The 12,206-nt window shown below is 42.0% G+C and overlaps 1 protein-coding gene across 1 annotated transcript in view; it reads left to right on the top strand.

Moving 5' to 3' along the window:
* The first annotated feature begins 646 nt into the window (after positions 1 to 646).
* Positions 647 to 12,206, top strand: part of slc5a12 (solute carrier family 5 member 12) — a 12,932-nt gene continuing 1,372 nt past the window's right edge. Inside the window, exons 1-14 of the mRNA XM_030790525.1 lie at positions 647 to 1,000; positions 2,278 to 2,343; positions 2,441 to 2,492; positions 2,884 to 2,951; positions 3,614 to 3,768; positions 4,309 to 4,449; positions 5,195 to 5,324; positions 5,638 to 5,726; positions 5,964 to 6,076; positions 8,090 to 8,157; positions 10,216 to 10,302; positions 10,802 to 10,998; positions 11,403 to 11,506; positions 11,821 to 11,945. Coding sequence (XP_030646385.1) covers positions 647 to 1,000; positions 2,278 to 2,343; positions 2,441 to 2,492; positions 2,884 to 2,951; positions 3,614 to 3,768; positions 4,309 to 4,449; positions 5,195 to 5,324; positions 5,638 to 5,726; positions 5,964 to 6,076; positions 8,090 to 8,157; positions 10,216 to 10,302; positions 10,802 to 10,998; positions 11,403 to 11,506; positions 11,821 to 11,945 — 1,749 coding nt within the window. The remainder of the gene's footprint in view (positions 1,001 to 2,277; positions 2,344 to 2,440; positions 2,493 to 2,883; positions 2,952 to 3,613; positions 3,769 to 4,308; positions 4,450 to 5,194; positions 5,325 to 5,637; positions 5,727 to 5,963; positions 6,077 to 8,089; positions 8,158 to 10,215; positions 10,303 to 10,801; positions 10,999 to 11,402; positions 11,507 to 11,820; positions 11,946 to 12,206) is intronic.

The raw sequence follows: 12,206 nt of genomic DNA, 5'->3' as shown, positions 1-12,206 counted from the left end.
GCGCCCAGACCGAAAGTCACTTGTTACACTTTCTCAGCAGTTCTGTTTGTCAGACTAAACAGTGGGTCAAGGACTAAACTCTCAGGAAGCTGTTGAGTGAGACCAGAAAGAAACATTACTGATTAAATGAAAGGGGGGGGGGGGGGTGTTGGTCTGACCACAAACCCGGGGCAGCCCTGAGAGAGAACATTAGTCAAGTTACTTCAAACCCAAAGATGACTTCTCTCCCAGTGAGGCTTATTTTAAATGTATCAAATCAATGCTCACGCTTGTATTTTAAAAGATATCATTTTAAAAATGAGTCGAACAATAATGGTATTCGAGACAAAACTGGACGGTCTGAAACAGTAACCAAATATCAGAGAAGTTAATGGTTGATGAGTAACATCATGTACACTACACAAAACATTCGTCATCAGCAGTTTTTTTTAACCTGTGAAAAACTATAATCATCAACACATACTACACCCCAAGGGCTCTCCTTCATTCCTGAATGATAAAAAGGTCAGGAAACCCAGTGTCCGCTAATCAGACACGGCATCTGTCCCCACTGCCTGAAGATATTTTTTAGGGGGGGGGACTCATCATTTTTCCACAATTCTCCAGATTGTTCGAGAACTATTTCGTTTCTTTCCCCAGATTCACCATGGAGTCCCACAGCCGTGGGGTAGGAACTTTCCAGGTTTGGGACTATGTGGTTTTTGCCTGTCTGTTTGTGGTATCCAGTGGCATTGGAGTGTTCTTTGCGGTAAAGGAGAGGAAAAAAGCTTCGTCGCGGGAGTTTTTGGTGGGTGGCAGGCAGATGTCCTGCGGCCCGGTCGCCCTCTCCCTCACGGCCAGTTTCATGTCGGCTGTGACGGTTCTCGGGGCTCCGTCCGATGTTTACCGGTTCGGAGCCTCTTTTGTCCTGTTTGGCATTGCCTACCTGTTTGTGATTTTCTTCACGGCAGAACTCTTCCTACCCGTCTTCTACAGATCTGGCATCACCAGCACCTATGAGGTATGACACATTTCCTCATTCATCCTTCCCTGGGTTTCAACTCCTCCACCATACTCACAAAACACATCATCTGAGAACATTACCTGGAAATACCTTGTTAAGGGAAGAACAACATTCTGTCATCATTTTTGGGTGTTTGGGTTTTTTTTTTTAAACACAGTAAACTTAAGCAGTACAATCAAGTAAATTCAGTGCCTTTTCTCAAGAATAATATATTTTCCTATTTTTTTTCCCCACTGAAACACTTCAGAAGTTTCCTCAGAACAGATTACGGATAAATAGCTTAATTGTCTCTACTCTGAAGACTTTGCAGAACCATTTCCTTCGGTTAAAGGAAATAATGGAAGTGGGCAGAGGTGACGTTAATAATGACGTTAGATAAATAGCCTAAACAGTCAGGGGCTACGGATTAACATCATGAATCATTCCATCGTTTTTATTCTTTCATGGCCACAAACCAGCGTGATTTTCCTTTTGTGTGATTACAGTATGCCTCTGCTACAGGACTGGGCTGACAGCTTTTCTTCCAATGTTTCTAAAGCTTCGTAAGGGTGTCTGTAGAAATTTGGCTGTCCATATACCGTTACCACACCAGCTGTCAATCTTCATCTTTATATGAGGTCCAGATTAGAAATTGATGAAAGCCATATGGATACAAACTACATTTCATTCACACACCCAAACTGTCAGCCACACACATGTAGACAGGGTCCGCCTGCCTAGTCTGTTCACATCTGGTCATAAATCATGAGAGAGATTCTCAGAGTTTAGCCAGTCTCTCAAACCTTCAACTCTGCTGGACATACACACTGCTGTTGCTGAACCGCATGTCTGTAGTACAGAGAGAAAGAGAGAAAGAGAGAGAGACAGAGAGAAAAAGACAGAGAGAGAGAGAGAAAGACAGAGAGACAGAGAGAAAAAGACAGAGAGAGAGAGAGAAGGAGGGAGAACCATAGAACCAGAGTAAATAAGTAAATTAGACGTTTGAATCTATAGTATTGTTTTGTTTGATGTGACATGAAAAACAATGGTTGTAACATTTGCTTCGATTACTCACTGCTTGGATTTTATGAAGAAACAAACAAACAAACAAAATTTTCAAAAGTATTCTAAACTTTTATCATATATTTTTTATTACAATTTGTCTGATATGATTTTGTGATGTAATTATCTTGATCATGAAATTATTTCAATTATTTCTTAATTAAAATATTTAAATAGGAACCCCCCCCCCCCTTCATGTTGTTTTATAGTCTGTCCCATGTCTCTGTCCATAGTATTTACAGTTGCGTTTCTGTAAGGGAGTTCGTATGGCTGCTACACTTATCTACATGGTACAGACGGTGAGTTTTACACCAGTTCTACTAAACCCATCGTTTTTTCTACGACAGGAGGCAGTAAGAGCTTAAACACTGACACTCTATGTTAATCATCTCACAGATCTTATACACGGGGGTTGTTGTGTATGCCCCAGCACTAGCCTTAAATCAAGGTGAGTGTTAATGACAGTAAACATTAACTCAACATCTCCACACGCGTGTGTTTATGTGGCAACAAAATCACAAGTTAAACATTACGGCACCAGTCGAAATCTACAGCAGGTAATGAATTACGAAGCAGCATGTATGCGCCGGTTTGCTAATTAAATATTAATTACAGGGTAATAACTTGTAATTACCAGCTTTTACCAGTGTAATAATAGTACAGCATTTATTAACCACACAATAAACGTGTAACGTAATTATTATGTGTTGTAGAGTTGTCCTTTTAACCATTAGCTGGAGCATTGTATTTCACTGCATTTCTGTAAGCTCTGCAGAGGGTGATCTAGCGCAGGTTACTGTTTCACGTCTGTGAGCATTACGACCCTGTTCTGTCCACAGTAACAGGCTTTGACCTGTGGGGATCCATATTTGCCACTGGGATTGTCTGTACCTTCTATTGTACGCTGGTGAGTAGGGTCTCTGTGTGAGGAACTCACACTTTCTCCAGACCGAGCAAACACAGGCTGAGTAAACCTTAACCGTACTAACAAAGTACATATAACAAAAAAAACAATCAGCTAAGTCAGGAAAGTTCTTCAGTGAGAGGAGAGGAGAGGAGAGGCTCTCAGGTATAGAGCGTGTTAAATGGACAAAGGCCACACACAAGGCCATTCTCAGAGCTGTGTGCTCTCTGTTAAATGTGCTTCAGAACTCAGCCTTCTGGCTCCTCTGTCCTTCAGATAGAGAACGTGCACAGGGAAAAAAAAACATTTTTGTGTATAACCTGCTAATACACAACATAATAATATAGCAACTTTTCCCTCTTTGAGAGAGCAGACTGATTTCACACGTAGAGTACATCGTTTATGGCAGCTGCGTCAGTCAGATATCAGTGATCAGTGATGAATTCATGATCAAGCACACTCTCTAAAACAGAGGATCAGTTAGCATAGTGTTTAAATGCAAGACATTTCTCCAAAGTACCTAACTGACTAACTGACTGATTTATTTATGAGTTTTAAGCATTAGAAGATGAGGGATGTAGTAAAGACACAGAGAATGAAGAGACGGATGGATGAAGTGAACAGAAAATGTTGTAATTCTGCTGCTTTATGTGATGTTGGTTCAGGGGGGTCTGAAGGCAGTAGTATGGACAGATGCCTTCCAGATGGTGGTGATGGTGGTGGGTTTCCTGACTGTACTGGTACAAGGCACTGTCAAGGCCGGGGGGGTAGCTGCAGTGTGGAGCATGAGCCAGAGAGGAGACAGACTGCAAGTGTTTGAGTAAGTCCAAACCGTACCCCTCCACACGTCCGTCACTCACGTCAGCTCACTGAGGTGTTTCAGAATGTCTGGTGTCAGGAGTGCCTAAGAGTTCTAGAATGTCTAAAGTGAGGGGTGCCCAGGAGCGCTAGAATGTTCAGAATGTCCAGTGACAGTGAGGATTCCAAAAGGCTGTTGCATAGATTTGCCTCCTGAGAGCTTAAGGGCACCACCCATGCCGAATTGTTACACTGTATTTATAAATGTGTTCTCACTTGTTACGTAACTAGAAGATCTCATTATCTACAGCTTATTGTGAATCATTTCAATAGCTGTTGCTTGTTCTAGCTACTGAAACAAACGAACATTTGAGAGGAACTATGCATGAGAATCATATCTTTTTTTATCCCATGTACCTGGCCAAGCGGACTGAAAACTGACTGCACCTATCTTTTTTTCTTATTCATGAAATGACTAATCACGTTACGGAAACAAGAACTCGAACAGCCCGTTTATCGTACAGTCACTGCTGAGAGAAATTCTTATCCCCGTTTTGTCCAGCTTTGACCCCGACCCCCTGAGACGTCACACATTCTGGACCATCTCCGTTGGGGGCACCTTCACCTGGCTAGGCATCTACGGCGTGAACCAGTCCACCATCCAGAGGTGCATCTCCTGTAAGACGGAGTCCCATGCCCGATGGTGGGTGCTTGTAACTGGGCAAAAGCAGCAGATACATTGGGTTTCTTCACCAATGGCTGGGGGGGGGGTTGTGTTACTTTATTTGTAAGATTTTCATTAGGTGATTCATGCATTCTGTTTCGCTGTGACAATAGAAAGCTGTTTGGAAGCCCTGCCTTGACAACCCTGCCCTGCTCTAACATGTCTTTTCCCATTTCTCTCTCTCTCTCCTAAATACCACTCTGTAATCTCCACCGAAATCGCTCAAATCCAGATGCTGAATTGTTGCGTTCACTCATTAGATCAGAAAGCATCTGGTTAAGTTTATCTCCCTCGTGAGGCTGACGGTAGAACAGTGGGCAGGTTTTCATTCATATTTCTTTCACACACACAAAAAAAGACGCTCTGTTGTCTTCCTTCACATCCAGCATTTTGTCAGGATCTCTGTCAGGCTCTTTCTATGCACATAAATCATCCACCCCTCCCCTTAAGGGCCCTCACAAGCTGGCAAAATTTACCAGATGCTGAAAAGTCGGGCGTCTGCCAACGTTTGTCTGTTTTGAAAGAACACAAAATCCTGCCTCACCCTCTCTCTCTGTCTCTCTCTCTCTCTCTCTCTCTCTCTCTCTCTCTCGCCTTCTCTTCCTCTCTCCCTCTCTGTCTCTTTCTCTCTCTCCCTCTCTTCCTTTCTCCCTCTCTCTCTCTCTCTCTCTCTGTCTCTCTCCCTCTCTCTCTCTCTCCCTCTCTCTCTCTCTCTCTCTCTCAGGGCTTTGTATCTGAACCTGCTGGGGCTTTGGATCATTCTGCTTTGCGCTGTGTCCTCTGGACTAATTATGTATGCATTCTACGCTACCTGTGATCCCTGGTCAGCCAACTATGTCTCAGCTCCAGACCAGGTTGAGTCATCCGGTCTTTCTGATTCACCAAACACTTCAACCCTGTATTCTGTTATTCTTCTCTCCTGAGAACAAAATCACAGAGCTAAGACAGCGACAGACCTCTGACAGCTCAGTTGAAAACCGAGTCAGATTGTTAATTTCGTAACCATTGATCTTCCTTGTTAAAAACATAAACACACTCCCACACAAAACACAATCTCCGACTGGACTAGACAAGTCATGAGGACAGTACGCGCTCGTTTAAGCCATTCCAGAAAGCCCACTGTTACTTTACTGTGCGTCACTGGTTACTCTGTGTCTCCCAACTCAGCTCATGCCCTATTTTGTGATGGACATACTGGGAAGTTTTCCTGGACTGCCTGGTCTGTTTGTTGCCTGTGCCTTCAGCGGCACTCTGAGGTAAAAACAGCCATTTCATTTTCCAACAGTGAATTTTGCATTAGTACCTTTATTACCATTATTACTTACACAATTCTGATGCATATCAACGACAAGCTTACTGTTTAAAAGCATTAAACATGGAGATATGCTCATTACATTACATCATATTGCTGTGTTACGTAACAATGAGTGAAAATGATCAATGGAATACGAAAGTAATGTTTATTGAGTTGAAAATGGACCTGTGTGTTTCAGCACAGTGGCAGCCAGCATCAATGCTCTGGCCACAGTCACTTTCGAGGACTTTGTGAAGCAGTGTTGCAAGGACCTGTCCAATCGAGCAGCCACCTACACCAGCAAAGGCCTATGTAAATATCACCATGGTTACCGCGGCCCTCCTCCAATCACAGTCAGGGAGGAACATTTTTCCCTCCTGCTTGAAATACTAAGAATGTTAACGTCATGGATCAGTCGTACCTCATCTGACCAAACATCATATGGAATTACTTGAATGTATAGCACAGGTCACTTTGTACATTGTAGAATCCACTTTCAACAAATAGAGCAATCAGAAATGTATGTGTGTCTACGAAAGGCACATAAGTACTTCCACCTGGATCAGCAGACGACTAACACGGTCTGGCATGGCTTTATCTCAGCTCCACCTTACATCACCAGCCCAGACCTGCTGGGATGATTAGTAACATTTCCAATTGGCTATGGAGGAAAGAGTGAAAGTGTGTGTGTGCTTGCGCGCATGTGTGTGTGTGTGTGTGTGTGTGTGTGTGTGTTACCATGGTAACCATGCATATCTCAACGAAGCTACGGTGCAAACACGCATGTGTTAGGGGACCTTAAAACGGGACTGATTTCTCTATTTACGGTGTATAGAACTGACATCTGCATCATCATAAGCGTATGTTAACCAAAGCTTTTCACTCCACCATGGCCAAAGAGAAACAGCTTTATTTATTATTTTTTTTTCCCTGTGTGGCTGGGTATTATGTTTCACATATCTGAAAACCACAACATGAATGAGATCAGATGAAATTCATCAGGGAAAAAAAGGCTTACACCCATATTTTCATGATGTCATTAAACCATATGGCTATAGAAACAGCAAGATAAGGCATGACAGCGTATGAACATCTAGAACATTCTGGATAAACACTACTTCACTTTTAACCACTAGTCACAGTCAAATGTCAACCATCAACATTTTGCACCTGGAGGAATGAAAACCTTCTACAAACATGGCTTCAACCTATAAATCTTCCTCTAAAAGCTTGAGCTGAACAAAGTGAAAAGACCACAGAGTTCTGTTTAATGAAAGTGTCCTCGAGTTACGACAGTGAGATTTCATTACCTGACACTTGTGCCAAAAGGTACTTCTCATTCTCACCAGACAACATCATCTGTCCAATGAGATAACCCATTTGAAAGCTTTACATGCCATAACACAGAGTTTTATAGACAGTTATAGCTTCAGCATAGACAGCTTTGATTGAACACACAGCGCCCCCCTGTGGCGCAGGGCTATATGTGAAACACTGGTCCAGTGCAGCTGTAGGCAGCGATGGACTGAGAGGAGGGATAACATGGGGCAATGAATAAAGAGAAGTGGGGATTATGAAGGATCAACAGGCCTCACTGTTATCTCAGTGACATGATTAACCCTGCAGAGAGAGGAGTAGGCTCAACAAACCAGGTCACTGCTGCCATGTGGACACAGGACAGGATCTCCACCCTGGCTCCATGCTTGTAGATTGGTTTTCTGCCTCTGGCTAATCCAGATGCGTGTTGTTGAACAACAGTGTGTTTTGAATGGTTTACTTGTCCGCTGTGGGGGTGGGGGTGGGGGGGTGGGATTATCCAGAGCCGTCCTGTTGAACATTAACACTGTATCTCAGCCCTCATCTCTGAGATGGACAGCCCATTTAGGACCTTCATCATACAAAGAGCTCAAAGCAGCCATGTCCACCTCTGACTGTCAGTCATAGGAAATGTCCATGTTCTATATCAGCAATAGGTTTTGGTTGGCAGATTCAGCAGTAGAAACGATGTATGAAAAGTTCCTCTTTGCATGTCTCTGATAGGACAAAACACGTCTTACATTGGAAAACCACCCTGTGTGTTTGTGTGTGTGTGTGTGTTTATGTGTGTGTGTGTGTGTGTGTGTGTGTGTGTTTATGTGTGTATTTATGTGTGTGTGTGTGTGTATGTGTGTGTGTATGTGTGTATGTGTATGTGTGTGTGTGTGTGTGTGTGTGTGTGTCTATGTGTGTGTGTGTGTGTGTGTGGGTGTGTGGCAAAGTAACAGTGTGTAAAGACTTGAAGAGCAGCCCGAAGACCTCGTCTGATGTGTGTGTTGTCACCTGCAGGTGTTGTGTTTGGAGTGGCGTGTACAAGCATGGCAGTGGCTGCGTCTTACATGGGAGGAGTAGTGCAGGTAAATATTCTTCAGTGCAGGTAAATATTCTTCAGTGCAGGTAAATATTCTTATTCTTTAGAGCAGGTAAATATTCTTATTCTTTAGTGCAGGTAAATATTCTTATTCTTTAGAGCAGGTAAATATTCTTATTCTTCAGTGCAGGTAAATATTCTTATTCTTCAGTGCAGGTAAATACTCTTATTCTTCAGTGCAGGTAAATACTCTTCAGTGCAGGTAAATATTCTTCAGTGCAGGTAAATATTCTCATTTTTCAGCGCAGGTAAATATTCTTATTCTTTAGAGCAGGTAAATATTCTTATTCTTCAGTGCAGGTAAATATTCTTATTCTTTAGTGCAGGTAAATATTCTTATTCTTCAGTGCAGGTAAATATTCTTATTCTTCAGTGCAGGTAAATATTCTTATTCTTTAGAGCAGGTAAATATTCTTATTCTTCAGTGCAGGTAAATATTCTTATCGTTCAGTGCAGGTAAATATTCTTATTCTTTAGTGCAGGTAAATATTCTTATTCTTCAGTGCAGGTAAATATTCTTATTCTTCAGTGCAGGTAAATATTCTTATTCTTCAGTGCAGGTAAATATTCTTATTCTTTACTGCAGGTAAATATTCTTATTCTTTAGAGCAGGTAAATATTCTTATTCTTCAGTGCAGGCAAATATTCTTATTCTTCAGTGCAGGTAAATACTCTTATTCTTCAGTGCAGGTAAATATTCTTATTCTTCAGTGCAAGTAAATATTCTTATTGTTTAGTGCAGGTAAATATTCTTATTCTTTACTGCAGGTAAATATTCTCATTCTTTAGAGCAGGTAAATATTCTTATTCTTCAGTGCAGGTAAATATTCTTATTCCTCCGTGCAGGTAAATATTCTTATTCTTCAGAGCAGGTAAATATTCTTATTCTTCAGTGCAGGTAAATATTATTCTTCAGTGCAAGTAAATATTCTTATTGTTTAGTGCAGGTAAATATTCTTATTCTTTACTGCAGGTAAATATTCTCATTCTTTAGAGCAGGTAAATATTCTTATTCTTCAGTGCAGGTAAATACTCTTATTCTTCAGTGCAGGTAAATATTATTCTTCAGTGCAAGTAAATATTCTTATTGTTTAGTGCAGGTAAATATTCTTATTCTTTACTGCAGGTAAATATTCTCATTCTTTAGAGCAGGTAAATATTCTTATTCTTTAGAGCAGGTAAATATTCTTATTCTTCAGTGCAGGTAAATATTCTTATTCTTCAGTGCAGGTAAATACTCGTATTGTTCAGTGCAGGTAAATATTCTTATTCTTTAGAGCAGGTAAATATTCTTACTCTTCAGTGCAGGTAAATATTCTTATTCTTCAGTGCAGGTAAATATTCTTATTCTTTAATGCAGGTAAATATTCTTATTCTTCAGTGCAGGTAAATATTTTTATTCTTTAGTGCAGGTAAATACTCTTACTCCTCAGTGCAGGTAAATATTGTTATTCCTCAGTGCAGGTAAATGGCAGTCAGTGTATGTGACAGCTTTAGCACATTCAGTGTCATGTTTTGCATGTGACCACAGTGCGACACATAAAATGGAGGCAGACTGAATGGATCTGACCTGTTTTTGACTAGAAACATAAAAACTGCAGTAAACTGTTGTTAGGCTTTGGTTACTGAGAGGAGACAACGAAAACATCTGTTGCATGAAGACTTGAGGCAAACTGTGGTGGATTTCTGACTGAAAATAATTACAAAATTTTGGGAGGGAAAAATGCATGAACTGAAATGGCTAGGATGAAAAGGGTCTTTCAATAAGCTTCTTCCTCTGTCATCATCATCATCATCATCATCATCATCTTCTTCTTCTTCTTCTCATTCTCTTTCTTCTTCTTCCCTAGTAGAAAAATCTTGACCTAAATATGTTAACTATTATTATTGAGATTTTGCATTTCTGACCTCCAGGTATTATCTTCTCCTAATCCCTGCTCCTCCAGAACCTCTTCCCCATTTCATTCTTCTTCACTCCTTTCATCTTAATTCTGCTCGTCTCACATCTGCTCCTGTGGTACTGTGTTATGTCTGTGTGTCCCAGGCAGCTCTGAGTATCCACGGGATGTGTGGAGGACCCATGCTGGCTCTGTTCTCTCTGGGAATTCTCTTTCCCTGCGCCAACGCCAAGGTAAACCAAAAACATCTCATCACCTCATCACAGAAATATCACTACCGCAATGGAATGAATGGAATAAACCTAAAAAGCTAGCTAGCTAAATAGATAGATAGATAGATAGATAGATAGATAGACAGATAAATAGATAGATAGATAGATAGATAGATAGATAGATAGATAGATAGATAGATAGATAGATAGATAGATAGATAGATAGATAGATAGATATACAGATAGATAGATAGATAGATAGATAGATAGATAGATAGATAGATAGATAGATAGTTCTACCCAAGTTTGAAATTTTTGCTTTGTGATCCCCATTGATGTGAGCTGTTGATATCGGCTAGAGACGGAGAATTTTGCACTTCTGTCATAAATACAAAATGTTTATTCTTTGGAGATTCCTTGGATTCTGAGCAGATTATAAAATCATCTTTAGCTCTGTTCCCTCCTCTGTCAGAGGTGACAGATACTTTACTCCTCCTGCCGTCTCATTACCGTTCTCCAGGGCGCCGCCGGTGGCCTCGCCCTGGGCATTGCTCTGTCCTTCTGGGTCGGAGTGGGAGCATTTGTCTACCCTCCCTCCAGCCTTAACACCCGTCCGCTGGAACTGAGCACTGAGGACTGTCTCTTACTGAACACGACCGCTGTCGCTAATACCACTCAGATCCCACTCAACTCCACTTCCCCTGTCTCCTCACACAGGTAAACTCCATCTGTCTCTCTATACCCACTGGACCAACTCCAGCTTTTTAACCTTAACACACAAAGCATAGCAAACAACCACTGGGCTACTGTCAACCCCTTAGTCTCCTACATTACAACTTTATAAGAACCCATGAGTCCGTACGGAAGTTCCGTCAGAACCGAAATGGAGTTCTGGGTCGGTGCGGACACAGGTGTAGTTTAGTCCATATGTTAGAAAAGTCAGACGGGGAGCTTTTGTTTCAGTCGTTCATTCATTTATTGACGCGTGTAGCAAACAGCGGTTGGTATTCTGCCTGTGTAGGATGTGGCTTTGGATAAAAAGCGTCTGCAAAATGAACAGATGTAATGTAATGTAAATGTACAGGTTGACTGTGAGCTGATCATTTATCTGTGCTGTGCAGGCCTGTGTTGGCTGAAGTCTGGTACTCCATGTCCTATTTGTACTACAGTGCTGTTGGCTTCACAGGCACGCTCGCAGGGGGTCTCCTAATCAGCCTGCTCACAGGTCAGACAGCACTAATCAATCCCGACAACCCAGCTCATACCAAAACAATTGATCCCGATTATTCAACTCATGCAATAAAAAATCAACCCTGTTGGTCAAATCAGACAGCAGTGGTTAGCTTTGACTATCCAGCTCAGACAGCGGTAATCGATTCTGTTTGTCTTTGTTCATGACGCCTTTGTCGTGTCTGGGTTTCTAGACTGCCTAATGATCAGTCATGATACCTGTCATTAGCTAAAGATTTTTCTATCAGCCTATGCCGAAGTTGTGTTGCTAAGCTGTAGTCCAATACTCCACTGTTCTGGTGTCGTCAGGTCCGTCCAGGCCACAGGACGTGAACGCAGATTTGACTCGCCCTCTCGCTGACCTCATCTGCTGCTGCTCCGAGAGAGGCAGGGGAATGTGCTGCAGCAGAGGCAGCTATGAGGGAGACAAACTGGTGAGGACACGCACACACACACACACACACACATACACACACACACACACACACACACATACACACATACGCGCGCACACACGCACACACACACACACACACACGCACACATACACACACACACACATGCACACACACACACACATACACATACACACACACACACACACACATACACACATACACACATACGCGCACACGCACGCACACACACACACGCACACATACACACACACACACATGCACACACACACACACATA

This window comes from Chanos chanos, chromosome 13 (assembly GCF_902362185.1).
Source record: "Chanos chanos chromosome 13, fChaCha1.1, whole genome shotgun sequence".
Classification (NCBI taxonomy): domain Eukaryota; kingdom Metazoa; phylum Chordata; class Actinopteri; order Gonorynchiformes; family Chanidae; genus Chanos; species Chanos chanos.
Note: the sequence above shows the minus strand (reverse complement) of the source record. Positions and strands in the feature narration are given on the sequence as shown.